This window comes from Hyperolius riggenbachi, chromosome 10, assembly GCF_040937935.1.
Source record: "Hyperolius riggenbachi isolate aHypRig1 chromosome 10, aHypRig1.pri, whole genome shotgun sequence".
NCBI classification, from domain to species: Eukaryota; Metazoa; Chordata; class Amphibia; order Anura; family Hyperoliidae; genus Hyperolius; species Hyperolius riggenbachi.
In genome coordinates, this window is record NC_090655.1 from 11431413 (window position 1) to 11452338 (window position 20926).

General features: G+C 47.7%; 1 protein-coding gene across 1 annotated transcript in view; it reads left to right on the forward strand.

The window, feature by feature from the left end:
• LOC137535923 (pregnancy zone protein-like) overlaps positions 1 to 10699 on the forward strand; it is a 28419-nt gene extending 17720 nt beyond the window's left edge. The window contains exons 5-6 of the mRNA XM_068257812.1: positions 3658 to 3747; positions 10430 to 10699. Coding sequence (XP_068113913.1) covers positions 3658 to 3747; positions 10430 to 10699 — 360 coding nt within the window. The remainder of the gene's footprint in view (positions 1 to 3657; positions 3748 to 10429) is intronic.
• The last annotated feature ends 10227 nt before the right edge of the window (positions 10700 to 20926 follow it).

Consider the following 20926-nt stretch of genomic DNA (forward strand, 5'->3'; position numbering starts at 1 on the left):
CGCTCGCTCAGCCACACGATATAGCATTGTGTTTACTGCCACTCTGTGTCTGCTAGGAACAGTAGTACACTGCCGCTCACTCAGTCACCCCATTACTATATAGCATTGCTGGGATCTGTAGTACCCACTCCAGTGTTCTCCCTAGAGCCTTTTAACTGGGCGGAGCGCCCGGCTGGTGGTCAGTCCCCGCCCGGCTGCTGTGATCACTAATCATATTTGCCGTCCTCCAGGGGCCCCAACCGTCCCATTTTCGCCGGGACCGTCACGGGTTGGGGGAGGGGGTCCCGCTGTCCCGGGATAGCCCCCCTTGTGTCCCGGCAGGCAGCAGCTCCTCTCCAGCGGAGGAAAAAAGAAGGATCGAGGCGCCAGCCGCGGCTGTGGTGTGCGGGATGTGGGCCAAGCTTGCCCCCCTCCCTCCGAATGTGCCCCCCAGTGTCCCCCTGTATGGCGCAGCGCAGCAGAGCGGCAGTCTTACCATCTTCCTCGCGTACTGGCATCTCGTCTTCCAACTACTTCCTGTGACGTCACAGGAAGTGGAGAAGACGAGATGCCCATATGCGAAGAGGAATGGTAAGACTGCCGCTCTGCTGCGCTCGTATCTCGCCATACAGGGGGACACTGGGGGGCACATTCGGAGGGAGGGGGGACAAGCTTGGCCCGCATCCCGCACACCACAGCCGCGGCTGGCGCCTCGATCCTTCTTTTTAGCTGGGCACCCTCACCTTCTACACACCACACACACACACACACACACACACACACCACACACACACACACACGCACACACACACACCACCACACACACACCCACCCACACACACACCCACACCACACACCAACACACACACCACACCACACACCCACACCACACACCCACACCACCCTCACACCTCACACCCCACACTCCACCCCCACACCCCCACACCCCACACCCTCACACCCCACTCACACTCACACTCTCCACACACACTCTCACCACACCACACCTCCACACCCACACACACCCCCACACACACTCCCACACACACCCTCACACACACCCTCACACACACTCTCCCACACACACTCTCTCACACACACCCTCACACACACCTCTCAAACACACTCTCTCACACACACTCCCACTCCCACACACACTCTCTCACACACACCTCTCACACACACCCTCACACACACTCACTCACTCTCTCACCCCACCCTCACCTCCACACACACCCTCACTCTCCACTCTCTCACTCCTCACACACACTCCTCACTCTCTCACCTCTCACTCTCCACACACACTCTCTCACTCTCCACTCTCACTCCTCACACACACTCTCTCACTCTCTCACTCTCTCACTCTCTCACACACACTCTCTCACTCTCTCACTCTCTCACTCACTCACACACACCTCTCACTCTCTCACTCTCTCACTCTCTCACACACACTCCTCACTCTCTCACTCTCTCACTCTCTCACACACACTCTCTCACTCTCTCACTCTCTCACTCTCTCACACACACTCTCTCACTCTCTCACTCTCTCACTCTCTCACACACACTCTCTCACTCTCTCACTCTCTCACTCTCTCACACACACTCTCTCACTCTCTCACTCTCTCACTCTCACACACACACCTCTCACTCTCTCACTCTCTCACTCTCTCACACACACTCTCACTCCTCACTCTCTCACTCTCTCACACACACTCCTCACACTCACTCACTCTCACTCACTCACACTCACACACTCACACTCACACACTCACACTCACACACTCTCACTCACACACTCTCACTCACACACTCCACTCACCACACTCTCACTCACACACTCTCACTCACACACCCCACCACACACTCTCACTCACACACCCCACACTCACACACCTCACACCCTCACACTCCACACTCACACACTCTCACACTCACACACTCCACACTCTCACACTCACACACCTCACACTCACACACTCTCACACCTCACACCACACTCACACTCACACACTCCACTCACACACTCCACACTCACACACCTCACACTCACACACTCCACTCACACACTCTCACTCACACACTCTCACTCACACACTCTCACTCACACACCTCACACTCACACACTCTCACACCACACACCTCACACACCCCACACTCACACACTCACACACTCTCACACTCCACACCCACACCTCACACCACACACCCACACACCCCACACCCCACACTCACACACTCCACACTCCAACACCCTCACACTCTCACACCTCACACTCTCACACTCACCACACTCTCACACTCTCACACTCTCACACCTACACCTCACACCCACACTCACACACCCCACACTCCACCACCCACCACCCCACACCCACACCCACACTCTCACACCTCTCACACTCTCACACTCTCACACTCTCACACTCTCACACTCCACACTCTCACACTCTCCACTCCACACACTCTCACACTCCACACTCACACACTCACACACTCTCACACTCTCACACTCACACACTCCACACTCTCACACTCCACTCTCTCACACTCTCACACTCTCACACTCTCACACTCTCACACTCTCACACTCTCACACTCTCACACTCTCACACTCTCACACTCTCACACTCTCACACTCTCACACTCTCACACTCTCACACTCTCACACTCTCACACTCTTACACTCTCACACTCTCACACTCACACACTCTCACACTCTCACACTCACACACTCTCACACTCTCACACTCTCACACTCCACACCTCACACTCTCACACTCTCACACTCTCACACTCTCACACTCTCACACTCTCACACTCTCACACTCTCACACTCTCACACTCTCACACTCTCACACTCACACACTCACACACTCTCACACTCTCACACTCACACACTCTCACACTCTCACACTCTCACACTCTCACACTCTCACACTCTCACACTCTCACACTCTCACACTCTCACACTCTCACACTCTCACACTCTCACACTCTCACACTCACACACTCTCACACTCTCACACTCTCACACTCTCACACTCTCACACTCTCACACTCTCACACTCTCACACTCTCACACTCTCACACTCTCACACTCTCACACTCTCACACTCTCACACTCACACACTCTTACACTCACACACTCACACACTCACACACTCTTACACTCTCACACTCACACACTCACACACTCTCACACTCTCACACTCTCACACTCTCACACTCTCACACTCTCACACTCTCACACTCTCACACTCTCACACTCTCACACTCTCACACTCTCACACTCTCACACTCTCACACTCTCACACTCTCACACTCTCACACTCTCACACTCTCACACTCTCACACTCTCACACTCTCACACTCTCACACTCTCACACTCTCACACTCTCACACTCTCACACTCTCACACTCTCACACTCTCACACTCTCACACTCTCACACTCTTACACTCTTACACTCTCACACTCACACACTCACACACTCACACTCTTACTTTTTTACTAGGGGTGTGTCAGGGGGCGTGGCTTAAGTGTCCCGGTTTCTCATCTCAGAAAGTTGGGAGGTATGCGTCCTCTGAGTCCTCCACACTCATCCAGCACAGTGTGCAGCGGCTGTGGCATTGGAGCTGGCCCGCTGTCACTCTGACACAATCTCCGCCCTCCTCCTCAGCTCCTGACATTACAAGCCAGACCGCGGGAGCTTTTGAAGGAGCACACAGAGAAAGAACTGATAGAACGTGGGCTTCCTGTGTTCCCTCTGGTGAGTCGCTGATCTGCCTGTCATGCAGAGGACGGACTCTCCTCCTCCTGTCTTCCCAGAATGTGCTCCAGCCTCACCCGATCAGAGGTCCGTGTGGAGCAGCGCTAGTTCATGCCGGGGAGAGTAATAACAGCAAGGCAGATGGTTATCTGATAGCAGTATGGTCCCCAAGCAGTGGAATCCTTCTGGTCAGCTGCTGTCTCTGTGCTAGAGACCGGTATTATTTAGACAACTTTACATATACAACTGCTTCCCTTCCCCCACTGCTCTGCCCCAGACTGAGACGTTACATAGTAAATCTAGCTGTCCTGGACATCAGTCTGCAGACTTCCTGCAGTGAGCTGTGCACTCACACACATTTTCATTCCTGCATATGTCTCTCACTCTCCCTCTACAACATTTCCCTCTGTCTAACTGACAAACTTTCTCCCTCTTTTTTTTTTCTTTCCCCTTTCCCAGTCCTTTTCACACAAACTCTCTCTGTCCCTCAAAGACAAATCTATCTCCCTCCCAGACACACCTATTCCTCTTCCCTTCAGTTTGACTTTGTTTAAGGGGAGAAGCCACAGCAGAAACCCCCAAGCACTTTTATTTTATCTTTGTAGTGCATGCTGTCTAGCAAGACAAACAAGCATGTCTACACTGGGCTTACTACCACTATGTCAGCCAAGACTATTGTGAGACTTTTTGAATGACATAACAGAACAGTCTGTGGGCATGTGTGGTTTTGGGCCTAAATTAGTCACTCAGTCTACAGCCCTGTCTGGTATTATTCCAGCTTTGGCAGCACTCTTATCGGATTGCCCCTCGCAACAGCTACACTCAGTGTAAGATGCCTCGGAATCCATTAGCATCATTTAGTGTAATCCTCTACCCCTATCGGCAGTGCCTAGTATGATTACCTCACCAACACCCAGCGCGATCCACCTAATCTCCTTCCCAACGAGCAGCACCCAGCATGATCCTCCCTGCCCATTCTTACCTAATAGTAGCACACACCATCACCCTCCTTTCCCGACCATCATGACCTTAATATCCCACCCGGCTACATTTTCATGCCACCCGGCTGGAAAAAAATTCTGGGGAGAACACTGCACTCATACCATTGTACTGCCAGTCACTGTGTATATTGCTGGGATCTGTAGTACTTCACTCACCGTCAACCACTATATAGCATTGCGTACTCTGCCAGTCAGTGTGTATATTGCTGGGATCAGTAATACTCCACTCAACGTCAACCACTATATGAGCTCACCATGAGTTCCTCAGAGACCTCCGCTGTGAGCAGCACTCCCAACAACAGCAACAGCCAATGCCCCACGCAAGCTATAACATCCACCCCAGCAGCCAGTGGTCAGCAGCAGCCCTCCCTGGAGGAGAACGTTGGGTCCATCGGTCCGGCGCCAGAGCGATTATTGAGGGCTGCCATTGAGGAGATGATGGGGCCTGATGTGGAGGAGGAGGTCGGGCTCAGGCCAGCATCCCAAGTTAATGTTGAGGACGATGAGGGGTCTGTGTCTGGGGATGTTGGGGTGGCAGAGGTGGTGGGTGGGTCAGACTCAGGAGAAGAGTTGTATGATGAGGATGATGATCGGGACCATCTGTATGTGCCTCAGAGTCCGACCCCGGAAAACATGTTGTATCGTGTGTTTAGGTACTAAAATCTGCGTTCCCACTTCCCAGTACTGCCCGGGTCCACGGATCCATATAATTTTTTGGGCAGCACTATCAAACTGTGGTACTATGAGTGAGTTGCCATGGTCCTTCTGTGCTGTCACACTCACCGTCTGTCTGCAGATGGATTGTTCAACACAGCTACGCCATCTGACATGTAGTCCTTGACCATCTTCTCCAGGCGATTGGTGTTGGAGGACGTGGAACTGCCCGATTGCTGTTCTGTGGGCTGCTGCATGGGTGTCAGAAAATGTTCCCACTCCAAGGACACTGCCAATACCATTCCCTTTTGGGCACTAGCAGCAGCTTGTGTTCTTTGCTGCCCTCCTGGTCCTCCTGGGTTTGCTGAAGTCAGTCTGTATATAAACCCAGTAATTGGTGTTGTCCAGAATAATGAATAATAATGAATAATGCGCGGGCCGCGTTCAATGCAGTCTAGCATGAATTGAGCCATGTGTGCCAGAGAATCCTGCCAGACTCCTCTGTCTTCATGTTCTTGTGAGCGTTGTGATTGTTGTGATGCACCATATTCGTCACCAGCATCACTTTCTTCCTCTTCTGCTGTCTATTCCCGCTAAATTGTGGAAGTCCAACGTGCACCGCTCTGTCCCTCGGCAGTGGGGGCATCCAATTCCTGCTCCAACTCCAGCTGTTCCTCGTCCTGTTCTTTGTCATAGCTGGGACCAGCGTTTCCTGAGGCAGGTTGCCTGATGTTGGTATCATCACGCTGATCGTTTTCATCTTCAGATTCCCCCACTTGCATCATGCCAGCGGTTTCCATCTTCAACATTGATTTCTTCAGTAAACACAGCAGTGGTATTGTAATGCTGACTGTAGAGTTGTCACTGCTCAGTCACAAGCAACGTGGATTGCTCAAAATTTTGGAGGACTTGGCAGAGATCCAACATGGTGGCCCAATCAGATCCACAGAAGCTTGGTAGCAAGCTGCTGGAATGCGCCTCGGCACTGTGCAAAAGCGTGCTAGCATGTGCAGCGTAGAATTCCAGCGCGTAGGGAGGGACATCACCCAGCAAACGATGGTGCGCTAGATTGAAGCGCTCCTGCATCTGTTGGTGAGTCCTTCAGAAGCGGTACTGGACTTTAAAAAATGTTTGTTTTTATTTCCTTCAACAGAAGATCTGCCACGTTGGAGTGAGGAGGACGCCGCCGACCCCGACACCAAGCTGAACCCCGGCGAACTCTAAGCAGAGGATCTTCAGGAACCCTCAAGGCTTTGAGCAAGCTGAGGAGGATCAGCAGTCCCGACGAGACCTCTCCTCATATGTGACTGTGTGCAGTGGAGTAGAGCTCCCCAGAACAACCTCTCACTTTGTCACTTTGTCACTTTGTCATTTTGTCACTTTGTCACTTTGTCATTTTGTCACTTTGTCACTTTGTCATTTTGTCACTTTGTCAGTCACTTTGTCACTTTGTCAGTCACTTTGTCACTTTGTCACTGGTCACTTTGTCACTTGTCACTTGGTCACTTGTCACTTGGTCACTTGTCACTTGGTCACTTGTCCAGATGATCTCGGTACACCTCCTGCGATTCAAATTCCTGCACACATTGCTCTGGGATTTGGGTGTGATGAATGATGCATCTAACTGGCCACCGGAGGCAATTAAGGCCTTCAAAACATTGAAAGCAGCTTTCTGTTCCGCCCCCATTTTGCGTCATGTTGAGTTGTTGATGTCATGTTCATCCTCGGCCTCGCCTTGCATTTCAGTGCGAGGTGCATTTTCCTCAGAAAAAGGTTGTGAATCCGGGCACAACATTTGTGGCTGTTCCATTGACCTTTCACAGGTAGAAGATTGTGGGGGTGGGAATAGCTCCTCCGAATAGCCCATTGTGTCCTGAAAACTACTCATTGCATTGCTTTGCGCACGCATTTTTTTGTCCTCATGCAAGGCCTGAGTTGCGCCTGAAAGCGTGGCCTTCTCCTCCTGCGCCTCCTCCTGTTCCATCACGTCTGCTGCTGCTGGGTTAGCGTTGCCGCCCGGTCCCTGTTTATTGAACCTCTTATCTTTATTACATTTATGACTGCATGGCGGTACAAAGCATGCTATCCGCACGCTTCTTGTCCTCATGCAAGGCCTGGGTTGTTGTGTCTCAAAGCGTGGCCTTCTCCTCCTGCGCCATCACGTGTGCTGCTGCTGCTGCTGCTGGGTTAGCGTTGCCGGTCCCTGTTTATGGAACCTCTCATCTTTATTACATTTATGACTGCATGGCGGTAAAAAGCATGCTAACCGCACGCTTCTTGTCCTCCTGCAAGGCCTGGGTTCAGTGGCGTAGCAATAGGCCCTGCAGCGCCTGCGCCCGCGGGGGGGCCCGGCCCCCCCCCTGGGGCCCGCTCGGGGCCATTTTTTGGGGGCTGGAGGGGTGGCAGCATGAGGGGAAAGCCTTGCCCACAGTCGGCGGGGAGAGGGGAAGTTCCCCCCTCTCCCTCACCTCGGGGCTCTCCCCTCTGCGCCCCCCTCCAGCTAGTGAATGTGTGTGGGCAGCGGGCAGCAGCGGCGGCGGGATACATACCTTCTTCCTTGCGTTCCATCGCCGCCTTCTCGCTCTAGCGACTGACGTCACTTCCGGAAGCGGAAGTGACGTCCGCCGCTAGAGCGAGAAGGCGGCGATGGAACGCAAGGAAGAAGGTATGTATCCCGCCGCCGCTGACGTCACTGCAGGGGGATTTTCAGGTGTCTGCTGCCCACATTACGATTTTCAGGTGTCTGCTGCCCACATTACGATTTTCAGGTGTCTGCTGCCCACATTACGATTTTCAGGTGTCTGCTGCCCACATTGCGATTTTCAGGTGTCTGCTGCCCACATTACGATTTTCAGGTGCCTGCTGCCCACATTACGATTTTCTGGTCACTGCTGCCCACATTATGATTTTCAGGTGTCTGCTGCCCACATTACGATTTTCAGGTGTCTGCTGCCCACATTACGATTTTCAGGTGTCTGCTGCCCACATTACGATTTTCAGATGTCTGCTGCCCACATTACGATTTTCAGGTGTCTGCTGCCCACTTTATGATTTTCTGGTGTCTGCTGCCCACATTAGGATTTTCTGGTGACAGCTGCCTACATTGCGATTTTCAGGTGTCTGCTGCCCACATTGCGATTTTCTGGTGTCTGCTGCCCACATTGCGATTTTCTGGTGACTGCTGCCCACATAAGGATTTTCTGGTGACTGCTGCCCACATTAGGATTTTCTGGTGTGTGCTGCCCACATTATGATATTCTGGTGACTGCTGCCCACATTAGGATTTTCTGGTGACTGCTGCCCACATTACGATATTCTGGTGACTGCTGCCCACATTAGGATTTTCTGGTGACTGATGCCCGCATTGCGATTTTCTGGTGACTGCTGCCCACATGCCGATTTTCTGGTGACTGCTGCCCACATGGCGATTTTCTGGTGACTGCTGCCCACATTGCGATTTTCTGGTGAACTCTGCCCACATTACGATTTTCTGTCCCACATTACGATATTCTAGTGAACGCTGCCCACATTACAATTGTCTGGTGAATGCTGTCCACGTTACAATTTTCTGGTGACTGCTGCTCACGTTACGATTTTCTGGTGACTGGTGCCCACATTACGATTTTCTGGTGAACTCTGTCCACATTATGATTTTCTGGTGAACTCTGCCCACATTATGATTTTCTGGTGAACGCTGCCCACATTACGATTGTCTGGTGAATGCTGTCCACGTTACAATTTTCTGGTGACTCGTGCCCACATTACGATTTTCTGGTGAACTCTGCCCACATTATGATTTTCTAAAGGCCCACATTACGATTTTCCGGCCCACATTACGATTGTCTGGTAAAATGCTGCCCACTTTACAATTAATTTACAGTGAAATGCTGCCCCATTACGATTATTTGGCACCTATGGGGGGGGGCCCCATCCAAATATTCGCAGGGGGGCCCAGTTATTTCTAGTTACGCCCCTGCCTGGGTTGTTGTGTCTCAAAGCGTGGCCTTCTCCTCCTGCGCCTCCTCCTGTTCCATCACGTGTGCTGCTGCTGCTGCTGGGTTAGCGTTGCCGGTCCCTGTTTATGGAACCTCTCATCTTTATTACATTTATGACTGCATGGCGGTAAAAAGCATGCTATCCGCACGCTTCTTGTCCTCATGCAAGGCCTGGGTTGTTGTGTTTCAAAAAGCGTGGCCTTCTCCTCCTGCGCCTCCTCCTTTTCCATCACGTGTGCTGCTGCTGCTGCTGGGTTAGCGTTGCCGGTCCCTGTTTATGGAACCTCTCATCTTTATTACATTTATGACTGCATGGCGGTAAAAAGCATGCTATCCGCACGCTTCTTGTCCTCATGCAAGTCCTGGGTTGTTGTGTTTCAAAAAGCGTGGCCTTCTCCTCCTGCGCCTCCTCCTTTTCCATCACGTGTGCTGCTGCTACTGCTGGGTTAGCGTTGCCGGTCCCTTTTCCTGGAACCTCTTCTCTGTATTAAATTTATGACTGCATGGCGACAAAAAGCATGTTACCTGTGCAAAGAAACATGACATTTTCCACATTTAAAAGACAGTTTTTCCTTTGAAACTTTACAATCAATTTTCTCAAAAACTATAAGCTCTTTTTCAAATATTTTTTTCCTCTTGTACCCACTCCCAAGGTGCACATACCCTGCACATTTGGGGTATGTAGCATGTAAGGAAGCTTTACAAAGCACGAAAGTTCGGGTCCCCATTGACTTCCATTATGTTCGGAGTTCGGCGCGAACACCCGAACATCGCGGCGATGTTCGGCGAACGTTCGCGAACCCGAACATCTAGGTGTTCGCCCAACACTACTTGTACAGAGCAAAGACTGCCGAGTGTTATTTTCTGTACTTTTGTTTAAGTCTGACGAGCAAACCTAGGACAGCAATCAACCTAGCCTATATGATTGTGTACGGCCCTACAATTGACATGTGGCTGTGACCCAGCACAGTCCTGTGCTCAAAATAAAAAGGAAATTGCTACTCACCTGGAGCTTTCTGCATCCCAGTGTAGGTCAGGAGGTCCCACGACGGCGTCCTGGCTCTTCTAGGCCCCGTTCAGAAATGGCTCCCCGGCGACACTGGGCCCGAGTGTCTGGCTCCTTCCTCATACGTCACGTCTGACGTAAGCACAGCGGCCAGCGTGACTGTACGGCGCATGCGCTGTAAAGTCTCGCCAGCCAACGTGATGACGCGAGCCGGCCGGTGTGCTGACGACAGTATGACGTTTGAGGAAGAAGGAGCCCAACACCCGGGCCCGGAGCTGCTGGGCAGCCATTTCTGAGCGGGGCCTAGAAGAGCCAGGACGCCATCGTGGGACCTCCTGACCTACACTGGGCTGCAGAAAGCCCCAGGTGAGTAGCAATTTCCTTTTTATTTTGAGCTTGGAGTCTCTAACCCCCTTGCCGGTCCAATTCCTGCGGCAAGGGGGCAGCAGAGCACTTTTTTTTTAAATTTTTTTTTTTTTTTAAATCGTGTAGCGAGCCCAGGGCTCGCTACTAGAGATGTCGCGAACCTCCGATTTTCGGTTTGCAAACTTCCGCGGAAGGTTCGGTTCGCGGAAAAGTTTGCGAACCGCAATAGACTTCAATGGGGAGGCGAACTTTGAAAAATAGAAAAAATTATGCTGGCCACAAAAGTGATGGAAAAGATGTTTCAAGGGGTCTAACACCTGGAGGGGGGCATGGCGGAGTGGGATACATGCCAAAAGTCCCGGGGAAAAATCTGGATGTGACGCAAAGCAACGTTTTAAGGGCAGAAATCACATTGAATGCTAAATTGCAGGCCTAACGTGCTTTCAAACATCTTGCATGTGTATACATCAATCAGGGAGTGTAATTAGAGTACTGCTTCACACTGACACACCAAACTCACTGTGTAACGCACCGCAAACAGCTGTTTGTTGTGTGTTGTGACGGCCGTGCTGGACTACTGCGCAACATGGCGTGATTGCTCTTCCTCACTCAGTGATGTCAGGTAATGTGTGACTTCCTTCTCAACTTTCCATGGCATTGTTAAAAAGCTTCCGTTTTCTTTTTAAATTACATTTTCTACTTGCTGTGTACTTGTTCAGTACCGCTACAATGAGAATCCTGTGGAGGCGGGCAAGTCTGCCATTGTGACCCTGGGTAATGGCCGGGGAATGAGGGGTTTGAATCCGGTGTGGAGCCTGAGCAACGGCTACCACTACACATCCAAGGAGGGCAGCGGGCAGGCATGCACGCACGCCCGCCCGCCCCGAGGTAGTGACCAAAAATAACCATACAGGAGGAGGACTTTCGAGGCCCTGCTGTGTATTTGAAATGAATGTACTTTAAATCCTTTAACGAGAACCAGTTATGGCGGGCAAAGATGACACCACATTCCTTTCACGAGAATCATATGGAGGCGGGGCAAGTCTGCCATTTGTGACCCCGGGTAATGGCCGGGGAATGAGGGATGGAATCCGGTGTGGAGCCTGAGAAACGGCTACCACTACACATCCAATGAGGGCAGCAGGCAGGCATGCACGCCCGCCCCGAGGTAGTGACCAAAAATAACAATACAGGAGGCGGACTTTCGAGGCCCTGCTGTGTATTTGAAATGAATTAACTTTAAATCCTTTAACGGGAATCCGTTATGGAGGGCAAGTCTGCCATTGTCACCGCGGGGAATGAAGGTTGGATTCCGGCCTGAAGTGGGAGCCTGCTGAGACCCATGCTGTAGCTGCCCTGACCGTGCTTTGCAGACCAGGCATCTGTGGTCAGATGGACCCTTGAGCCAGCGGAAGACAAACCAAGTCGAAAGCATTTGCCAAGAATGTTTTACGGAGGGCAAGTTTTTTTTTTTTTGCCCTTTTTTTTTAATTTTTTGAAAATGATAGATGGTTGTATTTTTAAATTGTTTGAAAGTTTAGATGGTTGTATTTTTAAATTGTTTGAAAGTTTAGATGGTTGTATTTTTAAATTGTTTGAATGTTTAGATGGTTGTATTTTTAAATTGTTTAAAAGTGTATCCATTCTTCCTCCCCCCAGCCACGAACAATACCATGGGAATGTGGAGCAGCAGAAGCCCCCTGTGACGGCTGCCACAGTTGTTCTCCGCGGCTTGTCTTTTGAGGGGTGCTGCTTTTCCTAAAGCACTTGTCCCTATGTGACAGTTGGCCTTTCCACGGCTCAATTTTTGCTGGCAGAGACAACAGATGGCTTTGCTCCGATCTGAGACACACACATTAAAAAATTTCCAAACCGCTGGACTGATGGCGCTACGGTGGCATCAGCAGCTGAGGTTGAAAGGCATGTTGGCTGTCTGGCCATAGCGGGTGATACATGGCGCCGGACACTGCCCCCAGTTGTTTCTGAGGATGAGCTCCCTCTGCTTCTATCATGGAGTCGTCTCCTCCTAGTCCTCTCTGAATCCTCCTCTGAACTGTCCCCCTGGTCATCTCCTCTACCCGGAACATATGTGGTATCCGTATAATCGTCATCATAATCCTCCTGGCCAGCTGCGCTTTCCCCAGACACCTCCTCAACTGCACCAACTTCAGGTGGTCCATCATCCACATCCACACACGTTACGTCCATACTATCGCCACCTAACTCAGACGTAGGAGGTGGTGTACCTGTGCCTTCTTCTTGTTGTTGCAGTAGTGGCTGTGAATCGGTGATTTCACCACCACCACCACCAAATAACTCCTGCGAAGTGTCAAATGCAGCGGATATAGTGCTTGTTGTATCGCTGGTGGCTGCGGGAGATGAGATGTTCTGTGTTAAATACTCAATCACCTCCTCACGATTTTGTGAAGTGTTGGCACGTGCCTTCTTCTGAGCAGTGTATTTTGGGGCAGGTCTGCACGAAATCACAGCAACACCACCTCGCACAGACCTGCCGGTGCCTGGTGGCCTTCCTCTGGGTCTGCCTCTACCTGGTTTGTCCATTTTGTCCATCTCGGGGGGATGCTAGGTATATGCAGTGAGCTGGGTTCACTCAACACAACAGGTAGTAGGTATATGCAGTGAGCTGGGTTCACTCAACACTACAGGTAGGTATGTGCAGTAATGAGGTGGGTTAAGTAAACACAACAGGTAGTAGGTATATGCAGTGAGCTGGGTTCACTCAACACAACAGGTAGTAGGTATATGCAGTGAGCTGGGTTCACTCAACACTACAGGTAGTAGGTATATGCAGTGAGCTGGGTTCACTCAACACAACAGGTAGTATGTATATGCAGTGAGCTGGGTTCACTCAACACAAGAGGTAGTAGGTATATGCAGTGAGCTGGGTTCACTCAACACAACAGGTAGTAGGTATATGCAGTGAGCTGGGTTCACTCAACACTACAGGTAGTTATGTGCAGTGATGAGGTGGGTTAAGTAAACACAACAGGTACTGGGTATATGCAGTACTGGGTAGTACAATGTGCAGCTCCCTGTCACACACACAGGCAGTCAGTCACTGAATGTGCTGGGCTGCTGGCAGTGGCACACACACTATCAATTAGCAAGGCTGTGCATGCAATAAAAGTGTCAGTTTGACACACAGTAAAAAAAAAAAAAGTACAGGATGAGCTCTGACAAGAGCTAGGGTGCTATAAAAGCAATAACAATCAGCCAGGAGGAAACTAAGCAGCCAAGAACCTAACTAATCTGTCCCTAGAAGAACAAGTATCAAATCGTAATAATCCGCACCACCTTCAAGCATGTATCTTCATTTATTGGTAGAAAAAGACAAACATATTAAAAAGAACTGCAAGGCAAGACAGTCCGCTGTTTCGGGCTACCTGCCCATCTTCAAGTTGCCCAGTTCTGATTAAAACATACATCAACTGCACACATATATACAGATAACACCCAATCACAGAAGGTACACAAATTAGAGGACCTGATGGGGAACTGATCATTTACATATCCTAACCACACCTACAAGGTATGCAAATTAGAGGACCTGATGGGGAACTGATCATTTGCATATGCTGACCACACCTACAAGGCCACAAAATAAGCTGATTGGCTGGAAGAAAATTTCAAATTCCCAGCACTACAAAAGTACAATAATGATTGTTATCAGTATCACCCATCACAATCACAAATGATCAATATGGACTCACATATCCATTAGCGTATGGATACACGATCCCACAAGCACGAGCGGGTGTCAAGAATAAGAATAGATATAGATAATCCCACTACCAGGGGATGATAGGAAAGGTCTGCCACCCAATAGGAAAATCCAGGGGCGTGCATCAAACACAATATGTAAAAGCGCAATATGTAAAAAAGCGCAATATGTAAAAAAGCGCCAGCCTATTAGCGTGCTAACGGCAATGAGATGTCATAAAAACGTCACAAAAACGTCAAAAAAAGCCAAACATCTAGAGAGCTTCTGTATGAGACGGAATCGCGTATCCAGGAGGAATTCCGTAATCAGGAGGAATTCCGTAAAAACAATAGGAATTCCGTAAAAACAATGCCGCCAATTCCGTAACCAGGAGGAATTCCGTAACTGCATAGCAATATATTCCGTATAGGGCGAAATTACGTACCCAGGCGGAATCACCTAGCTACGCCGCCGCTATCTCCCGTATAAGACGGAACTCAATCCCGTACAACATGGCGTTACAAAAGCAAAACCCGCCGGCTAAAAACTAAATGGCCAGGATACAACCTACAGATAATAAAAAGGGCGACATGTCACCTAGAGCATAAAAATCTATGGAAAAAAGCAGTCCATAATGAAAAGATTGTATATGTACACTTTCCTGCAAAAACCACTGGAGGCAGACTCATTTCCTGCACAAATTAGAGGATTTAGATAAAAATTATTCTTGAGAGAATTGAGAAGAAATTCTTTAAAAAATTACTCACCCGCTCGTGCTTTTGGTCAACACAATGTATTCTACCCTCCCTGTGGAAAAAACATATAAACTCACCATAAATAAAGGTTACATGAATAGATACAAAGGCAATATATATATACATCAATGAGCAAACTGATTACCAATCAAGTTCAAGGTCATAATCCCTATTGAGACTAGTATTAACTGTATCTAGCTCCCTAATCCATTTGGATTCAATTTTTGACAATTTAGAGTGTCGATTGCCACCCCTATTGTCCACTCCAATTCCATCAATAACACAGACTCTCAACTGACTAACGTTATGGCCATAACGGGTGAAATGTTCAGAAACAGATTGTTCCATATTCTTCTTTTTAATGGCAGATTTATGTGAAGCAACTCTATCCTTTAATCTTTGTGTTGTCTGCCCCACATAACCCTTACCGCAGGGGCATTTAAGTAAGTAAATGACCCAACTAGAGTCACATGTATATCTATCATGGATATTGTATCTCTTACCACTAGTGGGATGGAAAAAATAATCACCCTTAATCAAGCTATTGCATATATGGCAGTTCAAGCAAGGAAAAGTGCCACATTGCCTAGGTCTACCCCTCCTCCTCGAGATGTCTGAATGTACCAAATTGGTGCGCAATGAGGGAGCGCGTTTGTAACAAAACATGGGAGAACGCTGGAATTCCCTAATATAGGGGAGTGAATCGGTTAGTATATGAGCAAATTGATTCCATCTTGTCCCAAGCAGAAGGAGGTGCTACCTTTCTTAAAAAGATGGACTCCAAGCTTATCAAACGTGAACATGAGATGGTGAAGAGGAGATGGGTCACTATGGATCGACATGCTAAGACCCTGGTGGAGTATCACAGGGCGAAATTCACAAAAGAAAAAAGGCAGCCTGACAAGCACCACACCATGCCAAGGTATATAATTATATAAAGGGTATAACTTTATTTAAACATCAAAGGATAAAAACATATAAAAACAAAACCATGAGTCTGGGGTCCCAGATGAATAAAGTAAATTTATGCACCAGCACTAGCAATACAAAACAGGATAATGGCACAGTGCATATATGGTTTACAAATTGACAAAGACTCTCATCAGTGCCAGATGATGACCGTAATGAACAACAATAATTCGATGTTCCAAGATATTGTATATAAAAAATATGTGAACAATAGATTGTACTGTGCAAAATAGCAAAGAGGTAGTAGATATAACAATCAATAATACAAGGTAAAGTGATACGTGCAACAGTGAAAAAGATATATATATGTATACAAATGTGTACATAAGTATATAACAAATGTATGCACCTGTGCAAAATAGACAATACAATGGTAAACTCCTGTGAGGGAAACAGAGATGAATCAATAATGAATGCGCCAAGGTGGCGTGGTATAACACAAAAGTGCAGAGGAACAACGAGATACTCACAAATGAATCGCACAAGAGAGAGAAACGGGAACCCCCAGACTCAGGGAACACCTTAGTGCACCTCGCGGGAAAACGCCCGCTTCTGAGGAGGCTAGTGAAATGAGCGTGTGATCTGCCCTATAACCTAACGGGGAAGGAAGTGACGTAGTCGCGAAAAAGAGCCCCAGACATGACGCGGCCGCGTCAAGACGCCGGGTACGCTGGGTTGCCAAGGCAACCCAGACGCAGCGGCGCTGTCAAGAAGAGCCGAATGCCGAGGAAGTGAAACTGGGGCATGCGCGTAATAGGTGGCATACATAAAAGGGCAGAGAAAGAGATGTATAAATAAAGATAAAAGAAATAAGTAAATAAATAAACAATACAATAGGAAGCACTAGAAGATATGAGCATATATACACATAGATCATTCTACTTTATTAAGTCATAGGGGTGGCGACACTGACACACCATGGTGAACACAAACAGCTACTAGAAAGACTGTCCATAAAATATATATGTGGATCAAATCATGCATCTTCAGTCCCAAAGCTCCTTCAATCTTCCATGCGTATATAAGGGCCCATCATCCTAGGAGGGTTGCAAGGAAAAAATAAGATGAAAAAGAGAGGAGAAAAGGGGAGAAAAAAATATATAAATCATTAAATTGGCAATGCAAAACTCCTGAAAATTTGGCAAATATAAACAATTGTATCTCTGCATCTATGGAGCCTCATAGGCAGCCGAAAGGCTACCAGAGAGGAAAAATGAAAGGAACAAACAGAAACCAGAGAGGGTACATGCCCAATGCCCAGATGGAAAAAGGTGTGTATACATGTGTATATGCGGGGAAGCCCGCACATACGTATACACACATGTGAGTAGACGTAATACAGGTGAAGATGGAAAAACACCAAGGCATAAAGAACAAGAAACTACATCTAAAAATGGCACCATAAAGAAACGCAGCAAAGGGTGATCCCAAGATAACGGACACCTATAAAGTAAGAAAAAGACGCAGAACAAGATATTATTAGAGACCAAAAGAAGCAGAACAAGATATAGAACAAGATATTATTAGAAACCAAAAGCCCACATGAAGGAGGGAGCGAGCGTGGATATCCAACATGTGCGGCGCACAACCCAGCATATAAATACATGGAAATTTGTGCGCTCACAGGACGTGGGACATATCCCCATCAAGAGTATGCACAATATATATATGCATATACTCATATTTATAGATAGAACAAGGGGTCAAAAGGGGCTCAATAAGCGAATCAATGGAGAAAACTACTAAACGAAAAATCTTCGTTTAGGCCCCCAGGTGCTTGTGTGCCCATTTCAAAGATCCACCTCGCTTCTGCTCTGAGTAAAGATTGGGTAATATCTCCTCCTCGTACGGGGACAAAAATCCTTTGTAGGCCAGTAACTTTCCAACCGACTGTACTACTGTCATGGTGTAGGAGGGCATGTGAGGCCACAGGAGTAATCTGTTTACCCTCCAAGTGATCTTTAGCTGAAAGCCTAATAGTCGAGAAGTGTTTCTGTATACGTAGTTTCAACATATTTTTGGTTTGGCCGATGTATTTAAGGCCACAAGGGCATTCTAATAAATAGATAACACCAGGTGTGAGACAGTTGATAAATTGTTTTATATTAAAGTATCTCGTATGCGAGGCATTCCATACTTGTTTGGTGGGAGTCATTGTTGGACAGATGTTACAACTGTTGCAAGGATAGCTGCCTTTTACTTTGACTGTACATTTTTGTTGCTTACTATAATGGCTCCTGCAGACTATATTTCTTAGGGTGGGGGCTCTCCTTGCAGTGAGTGAAGCATGTTCTGTGGTGTATTCGCTCATTATTGGGTCACTGCGGATTATTGCCCAATGATTATTTAAGATACTGCGTATCTGGGTCCATCGGTTATTGTACATCGTACAGAACCTAACTAGTTCCTCTTTTTTCTTTACCTTGGGCTGCAGTAAATCCACTCTTTTGCTGGATCTTGCTCTGGATAATGCCCTTTTAATGGAGCTCTTGGGATATCCTCTCTTCTGGAAGCGTTGTGATAATTGCTCTGCCTCTCTCTCAAAATCGGATGGATTTGTGCAATTTCGTCTCAAGCGAAGAAATTGGCCAACCGGAATGTTACGTTTCAATGCATCTGTATGGAAAGAGTCAAAATGTAAAAGGCTGTTAACAGCCGTTTCCTTGCGATACAATGAGGTGTAAATGACACCCTGCTCATTTAATGTTATTTTCAAGTCCAAAAAATTAACCTCATTTCGAGAATAATAAGCCGTCAAAAAGATGTTATGGTCATTGTTATTTAGTTCAGAGATAAATGTTTGAGCCTTCTCCATACTCCCATTCCATAATATCAGTATGTCATCCACATATCTAAAATAGCCCAAGATGTTATCATGATGCGCTTTCATTTGTGAGGACCACACTAGTTCCCTTTCCCACCAACCTAAAAAAAGGTTAGCGATTGAGGGGGCACACTTGGCCCCCATCGAAACACCATGGATTTGTAAAAGTAAAGTCAAAGTAAAAGGCAGCTATCCTTGCAACAGTTGTAACATCTGTCCAACAATGACTCCCACCAAACAAGTATGGAATGCCTCGCATACGAGATACTTTAATATAAAACAATTTATCAACTGTCTCACACCTGGTGTTATCTATTTATTAGAATGCCCTTGTGGCCTTAAATACATCGGCCAAACCAAAAATATGTTGAAACTACGTATACAGAAACACTTCTCGACTATTAGGCTTTCAGCTAAAGATCACTTGGAGGGTAAACAGATTACTCCTGTGGCCTCACATGCCCTCCTACACCATGACAGTAGTACAGTCGGTTGGAAAGTTACTGGCCTACAAAGGATTTTTGTCCCCGTACGAGGAGGAGATATTACCCAATCTTTACTCAGAGCAGAAGCGAGGTGGATCTTTGAAATGGGCACACAAGCACCTGGGGGCCTAAACGAAGATTTTTCGTTTAGTAGTTTTCTCCATTGATTCGCTTATTGAGCCCCTTTTGACCCCTTGTTCTATCTATAAATATGAGTATATGCATATATATATTGTGCATACTCTTGATGGGGATATGTCCCACGTCCTGTGAGCGCACAAATTTCCATGTATTTATATGCTGGGTTGTGCGCCGCACATGTTGGATATCCACGCTCGCTCCCTCCTTCATGTGGGCTTTTGGTTTCTAATAATATCTTGTTCTATATCTTGTTCTGCTTCTTTTGGTCTCTAATAATATCTTGTTCTGCGTCTTTTTCTTACTTTATAGGTGTCCGTTATCTTGGGATCACCCTTTGCTGCGTTTCTTTATGGTGCCATTTTTAGATGTAGTTTCTTGTTCTTTATGCCTTGGTGTTTTTCCATCTTCACCTGTATTACGTCTACTCACATGTGTGTATACGTATGTGCGGGCTTCCCCGCATATACACATGTATACACACCTTTTTCCATCTGGGCATTGGGCATGTACCCTCTCTGGTTTCTGTTTGTTCCTTTCATTTTTCCTCTCTGGTAGCCTTTCGGCTGCCTATGAGGCTCCATAGATGCAGAGATACAATTGTTTATATTTGCCAAATTTTCAGGAGTTTTGCATTGCCAATTTAATGATTTATATATTTTTTTCTCCCCTTTTCTCCTCTCTTTTTCATCTTATTTTTTCCTTGCAACCCTCCTAGGATGATGGGCCCTTATATACGCATGGAAGATTGAAGGAGCTTTGGGACTGAAGATGCATGATTTGATCCACATATATATTTTATGGACAGTCTTTCTAGTAGCTGTTTGTGTTCACCATGGTGTGTCAGTGTCGCCACCCCTATGACTTAATAAAGTAGAATGATCTATGTGTATATATGCTCATATCTTCTAGTGCTTCCTATTGTATTGTTTATTTATTTACTTATTTCTTTTATCTTTATTTATACATCTCTTTCTCTGCCCTTTTATGTATGCCACCTATTACGCGCATGCCCCAGTTTCACTTCCTCGGCATTCGGCTCTTCTTGACAGCGCCGCTGCGTCTGGGTTGCCTTGGCAACCCAGCGTACCCGGCGTCTTGACGCGGCCGCGTCATGTCTGGGGCTCTTTTTCGCGACTACGTCACTTCCTTCCCCGTTAGGTTATAGGGCAGATCACACGCTCATTTCACTAGCCTCCTCAGAAGCGGGCGTTTTCCCGCGAGGTGCACTAAGGTGTTCCCTGAGTCTGGGGGTTCCCGTTTCT